At 42.0% G+C, this 6,721-nt stretch overlaps 2 protein-coding genes across 2 annotated transcripts in view; both read right to left on the reverse strand.

The window, feature by feature from the left end:
• Window positions 1-584: 584 nt before the first annotated feature.
• On the reverse strand, window positions 585-4,185 carry LOC113017706 (H-2 class II histocompatibility antigen, I-E beta chain-like). The gene is made up of 6 exons (XM_026160822.1): window positions 4,082-4,185; window positions 3,701-3,973; window positions 1,680-1,893; window positions 1,515-1,582; window positions 1,308-1,427; window positions 585-948 (listed from the first exon to the last, which is right to left on the reverse strand). The coding sequence occupies exons 1-6, from the start codon at window positions 4,134-4,136 to the stop codon at window positions 923-925; spliced, it is 756 nt and encodes a 251-aa protein (XP_026016607.1). The 5' UTR covers window positions 4,137-4,185; the 3' UTR covers window positions 585-922.
• Window positions 4,186-5,110: 925 nt separating this feature from the next.
• LOC113017700 (mamu class II histocompatibility antigen, DR alpha chain-like) overlaps window positions 5,111-6,721 on the reverse strand; it is a gene marked incomplete at its 5' end in the record, with an annotated part of 1,727 nt that continues 116 nt past the window's right edge. The window contains 3 exon segments of the mRNA XM_026160816.1: window positions 5,111-5,707; window positions 5,794-6,075; window positions 6,528-6,721. The exon segment at window positions 6,528-6,721 is cut by the window's right edge and continues 116 nt beyond it. Of these exon segments, the coding sequence (XP_026016601.1) occupies window positions 5,577-5,707; window positions 5,794-6,075; window positions 6,528-6,721 (607 nt within the window).

Here is a 6,721-nt window from a genome sequence, read left to right on the forward strand (position 1 = left end):
TTGACCTCACATCATTATCTGAACATTAAAACAGCAGCAATCGAGCAATAAATCATGTGTAGTGTTGGCTATTATATTTATACTCAGTTGTTTAGAGATGCACCAGTAAGCTTTTTAATAACTGATGCAGATTTCTGGTTTCCTTTGAGGTCCAACCATCTACAATAGTTTTCTTTCCAAGGAAAGTGACATTTAAAAGCAAACGAGCTGCAGGTTCTTTGGTGGAAATAGTAGTTTTAGTCTAAAAAACTGAAGGAATTCCAAGACTTTCTCTAGTTATGTTTGAGATCACAGAAAGTGCATCACACAGAATGCTGATTGTTCATTTTTAGGCCGAGATAACGAGTTCTTAGTTTTAATTAATATAGTGGGGATAAAAATCAGATGCTTCCATATTTGATCTGTTGAAAAGAACCAGGTGATCTGCCAGAGATCAAATGAGCTTGACTGTTGGTGATGCCTTCCCCAACTGATGTGGCCCTTTGGGAAAATGGTTAGTGTGAGTTAGTGTGCGGTACATCTCCCCGACCTCAATAAAATCTTCAGGTTGACATCAACAGGATGCAGGTAAACAAACACACAGCTCAAAGTTTGAGTCATTTATTTTGCAACAATGACCTCCAGTACAAATCTGTGATCTATGGTAATCAGAACAGCAGAAACACCCAAATCATTCAGACACATGGATTAAAGGGATTACATCACATGGATTAAACAGCAGACGTGCACATAAAGCATCAAACAGCAGAGTCTACATTAGACCTGATCCAAGACCATCCCAGTGAAATCACAACAATCAACAACACTGAGATGGTCCTGGATCAGAGTCCAGACAGAGATCATCATCATCATCATCATCAGTCTGAACACAGGAAGCAGCTGCCTTTATAACATCAGACAGAACCAGGACCAGGATCCAGTCTCAGTTAGTGGGAACCAGAATGCGACCTGAAAGAAGAAGAGACGAGGACACAGTCACCAACACACTCTGAAAACAAACCATGGAAGCTGATTTTTTTACAGATCAATGGCAATGATTCAGTGAAGTTTCATGTTTAAGAGCTTGGACCAGGTCTGAGAGTCCTCTTTAAAAAAAACAAAAAAACAGTCAAAACCTGTGTTTGAAACATTAATGTAACTAACAGTTGTCTGAAATAAACACTACTGGTCTAAACCTGCCTGAAACATCAATATATGAAAAATACTGATGATCCAAACCAGTTTTAGACTCATATAATGTGGTTTGAGATTTAGACTGGTCTAAACTGGTTTCAGGTATGAACTGGTCTGTGAGTGGGAGTTCTGACCTCGGGCCTTCCTCTTGTAGTAGATGAAACCAGCCAGAGATAAGATCAGACCCAGGATCAGTCCTGAGGCTCCGATGGCGAGCTTGTTCCTCTCTGACTCAGGCATGGACGAGGAGGGATCTGAGGACACACAGGTGAGAGTCAGACAGGTAGGTATGTACAGGTGTGTACAGACAGACAGGTGTGTAGATACAGACAGGTATTTACCCCAGTCAGTGATCAGAGGTTCCTTCAGGCTGGCGTGCTCCACCTTACACGAGAGCTTCTCTCCAGATCTTCAACACAAACATCAGTGACTCTCAGATCTTAAACTTTTAAATTGTAGTCTAGACTTTATATTAAAAGTCTGTTTCCATGGATTATGATGCTCACCTGGGTGTGTACTCCAGGTAGGAGTGGGTCTGGTAGTACCAATCACCATTTGCCATCTCCTTAGTGGAAGTGACATCAGAGGTTATTTCCTGTCCGTCTCTCAGCCAGCTCACTTTGATCTCACTGGGGTAGAAGTCGTAGACGCTGCAGACCAACATGGCAGGATGCTGACTGGAGAGAGGAGTCGTGGAGTGAAGTTTGACGTAGGGTTTAGCTGGAAGACAGTATGATTGTATATATGTGCATTAATAAAGATGCTGTCAACAGTACAGTCACATATCAGCAGTCTGACATCAGATGATGAATCAGCTTTTAGGAGAAACATCAGCAGCTGTAAACATCATTTATTATAAAGTAACACATGGAGAGCTGTATGTGCTGGAAATCTACTGGACTTGAACCTGGATCTGGATCAGGTTTTATTAATATCCAGTGAAGTGTTGAGTCAGAGGGACACCAGTTTGAACCATCAGTGAACTGATCCTCCTGCAGATCAGCTGCTGTGGTTTGAAACTAAAAGCTAACATCTGGAGACCAGATGATAAACTATCGCTATAGATCATCCACACATAGATGAAGCCAGCCTGCTTTCACTCAGTTTAATATATCAACATGAAACTAAAGGAATGAATCCACAGCTGGTCCCACTTTGAATTTCTGCTCATCCAGATGTTTAACTGATGAGCAGGAACTATGAAGTACAAATGATTTATTATTTTTAGATGCACTTTTTTACAGCTAAAGACTCACAGCAGCTGATTAATGAATGTTTTACATTGGTTGCTGCTTCATTACGTTTGGGTGTAGGTATAGACAACTGTAGGCTGAACAACAACGGTGGAGGAGATGGTGATGGTGGTGGTGAGCGAGGACCTGATGGAGGGTCACTCTAATCAGACTGTACCATCCAGAGCCTGCAGGGGGCGCTGTGTCTGTATATTTGGTCATATTTGTAACCAGTCACACACGGACGAGTGAGACGAGAGCTGCTGGATGATGGAGGAAATCTCTCGCACACTTCCTTCACTCAGGTCACACCGTCTCACTCCAGAGAGGAAGTTACTGCTGTAAACAGCCTGTAAAGAGCCTGCTCATGTGGTTCAGCATGCATGCTGCATTAGGTGCACTTCTAACCATCTATAACCCACAAGCAGAACACACAGGATGACTTCACACTATCAGACAGCTTCCCCTCCACAGGAGGTCTGAGCTGGTTCTCCTCATGTTCCTCTGAGCTGCTGCTGCTGGGAGCCTGACTGTATGAACTACAGTCACACTGGAACACATGAATTATTAAGCTCATGTTACACAGCTCACAGGTTGTGTGTGCTTACATTTCACTGATCAGTCAGGTCAGCCTGTCAGCACAGCAGATGATTCATGTTTCAGCACTTTAGCTCACTTTACTGCAGAGATGCTGCAAAGAGTGAGACACTTCACACACAGATTAAATAACAGCAGTCACATTTATATGTGTGTGTTGTGATGATAACTTAATAATTATTTTATTATATTTAATGGCTCCACTGTTACACTGACTCATTGATCTGAGCTGTAAATGTTTGCAGGTGTGAAGCTGCTACACAAGCTCTGAAAGTCAGAATCAATAAACTGCAGACAGCTTTAAACAAACATCAGTGTTTCTAAATTTGATCTGATTTAAAATCAATGAATTAGAAGAAAAGAATGAAAGGTTTTTTTATTAACCTGTAAAGATGCTTCATGCTGTTACAAATATTTATATGAAAATATTAGAAAACAAATGTGGACGATTTTTCAGCTCAAAAAGTAAAAAAACAAACAACCAAATGAATATCATCAGTGTGTTATGATGAACAGCTGCAGGTTGCCTGTTTCTCCAGCAGGGAGCGCCACAGACTGAGGTTAGAGTGTTCAGAGCTGTGATCAGTGATTTATTACAGTTATTGATCACCAGAGTCTGACCTGCAGCTGTGAGTCCATCATGAGTGATTCAGAGTAACATGAACACCTGATGATGTCACACAGACCAGCACACTCACCTGATTTAGACAGAGCGTTGCTGTAGTAGACACCAATGTTGGGTACGCAGTACCTCTCCTTCTGAGCTCTCTCTGAAGCCAGCTGTCCTGGTTGATTGTTCCAGTACTCTGCATTCTTCACTCCGTACTCAGTGAATCCAACATACTTCCCCACACTGCTGTCAAACCGGGTGAACTCAACCTTCCTGAAATAGTAAGAGCTGATGTACTCGATGTCCTTCAGCTCAGTGGAGTTAAAGTTACAGCGCGTTGCCGTATACATTTCGAATCCATCTGAGAACAAACAGAAGCACACAAAACATCAGACTGTGGACTGATCACATCATAGATCAGAGTATTAATCAGTGTATTAATGATCATTGAGGAGTGTATTGATGGTACCTGCTGTGCTGAGGCTGATGAAGAGGAGGCTGAGGCAGAGGAAGGATGAAGCCATGTTCCTGAGTTCTCCTGACAAACTGACTCAGTCTGACTCAGAGCTGCTCTAAAAACAGAGGAGAGGTCACATGACCACAGTGTCATCTGTTACCAGGAAGAACTCTGTGACACCAGCTCACAGCTCACACTCTTCATCACCGTGTGTGTTTGTCTGTTAAAGTCCATTAAAGCTTTAAAAGCAGAGATCGGCACTCTGAGACGTCCTCAGCACATTTCCTCTCTGCTGCACTGAAAACCTTCTGTTTTCATGTATGTTCCACAGTCAGAGCTGGAATCTAACTTTCTGCAAACACATGGAACCAACCACTGACCACAGCCCTGCTGTAATATTAATGCAAATAATAATTTCCTCCTGTTTAATCAATTGAATTTACTGCATTACACTGTTTATACTCACACTTCCTGTCTCTTTCAAATTAAAAGGACAGAAACACTCTTATTGTGAAACACGTCCGTGGAGCTCTGACATTCTTCTGCATGAACAGCACAGATCTCATGGATATTGGACTGAAAATGCGTCTCAAACATGAAATCAGGCATGTTTTCTAATTAATGTGAAGTGTGATGTCATCATGTACAGATTTATTATTTCAGGCTCCAGAGCAGCTGAATCACATTTCACTGTGTTACATTCAGAGTAAAGGTTCAAATCTATTTTAAATCCATCACATATGTAGTTTTACATCTTTGTGTTGCATTATGATCAGTCAATAAATGTCTACTGTTAAACACAAGGATGAGTTACAGCTCAAAGTCTGACACAGATTCCTTCATTAAACTGTATGTTTGACCTGAAATCTTCCTCAAAACCTGGACTTCAGTTTTTTTTCTGTGACCAATGAAGTCACATGATTATGAACAGGAAGCAGAACCTAAAAACATGAACCCACTGAGACACACCTGACTCAAACCACAGAGAGTGAAATGGATCCATGAAGATTGATAAAGACACACAAAGAACAGACTCACAGATTTGTGTTTATTACTCAGATGTTTTTATTGATATATGGAAATCTGAAAAACAGTTTGATAAACATTGAGTCATTATAGCAGCTTATGAACACACTGAGATCACCCGAGTTCAGATGAAACTGATTTCACCAACATTAATTTGACTCTCATCTTCTTTGTTTTTGTGGCAGGAACAGAGTCCAGGTAACATCTGCTGGTTCAAACATGTGGAGCTGTGGGTGGAGAGCGGCTGAAAGAAGCTTTACTTTGAATTCCAGAGTCAAACTTTATTGACACACATGATGACAGACAGAACAGCTCAAAGATGTGATTAACTTAAAACAGGCACACAGGAAGCAAACAGGACAGAGGAATCTGATGTTCATTACAGGTGAACTCTGCACACACAAAGAGTAACAACATCTGGACAGTCACAGTGATTATGAGCTCATCATATAACACTGATGACATCATCACTGTGAGCCAATCAGCTGCACTCGTTTCCTTTGATGAGGAAGAAGGTTCCAGCAGCCACACCGAGCAGACCCACAGTCAGACCCACTCCACAGAACACAGAGGGTCCGACACCTGGATCAGACTGACCAGTTGCCTGCACATCTGGAGACAAAAACACACAGAGTGACATGAACCTCTTCACCTCTGTACCTCTATCAGTGATCTCAGTGTAAATAAAGTTTTCTCACCATAGATTTTGGTTTCTGGTTTTGTCAGGGCCAGATGTTGCACTGCACAGCTGTAGATGTCTCCCTGCTGTGGGGTGAACTGCAGTCTGGAGATCTGGGTGAAGGTCCCGTCTTTGTTGGGATAGGGAACGTTGATGCTGGATCCTGTGACCTTCTGCTCGTTCTTGGTCCAGGAGACGTTGACAGGAGCAGGATAGAAACCAGTCACGTGACAGATCAGAGTGTTATTCTCTCCAAACTCCACCTCATCTCTGGTGTAGATCATCACAGCTGAAGGAGCATCTGTGCACAAACACATCAGGCAGAGGATCAGAGCTTCAGCTGGTTCCCATCAGCAGGTGATCATGATGATAATAAACATCAATGAAACGTTCAGGTGTTCAGTCAGATGATGTCATCACTGTCTGTGTGAGAGAAGCTAGAGTGAGGTCAGAATCATGAAGTTAAACTACAGACAGACTCAGTTCAGCTTCAGAGGAACTAAAAGGAGGAAACATAAAATAAACTGTGATCTTTAATATAAACACAAATATAAACACGTCAGTGTTTCTGTACACATGATCAGTCTGAATGTGCTTAAGGTGGAATTATTTCATATATTTAATCAGTTTGAAGCTGGCTGTGTTTGATTGGACTGATTACTTCAACGCTGATGATGTCATCAGTGTGTTACTCTACAGAGCGTGCAGGTAAACACAGGTGAGGTCAGACAGGTGTTACATGTTTGTATTTACTGCGTTTGAGAGGGAAGTCCTTCATGCCTTTACTGTCAACCTTCAGGTTAGCTCTGCAGATCTGTTGATTAGCCACAGCTGATTCATAACCTCCTGGGTAAGTCATAGGATCAACAAAAGGAGGCTGAGGGTAGATCATCTCCTGCTTGTTGAAGTCTGTGTAGGCTTTCTCTTCACCATCCAGTCCATACATG

Source organism: Astatotilapia calliptera, unplaced genomic scaffold, assembly GCF_900246225.1.
Source record: "Astatotilapia calliptera unplaced genomic scaffold, fAstCal1.2 U_scaffold_19, whole genome shotgun sequence".
Classification (NCBI taxonomy): Eukaryota; Metazoa; Chordata; class Actinopteri; order Cichliformes; family Cichlidae; genus Astatotilapia; species Astatotilapia calliptera.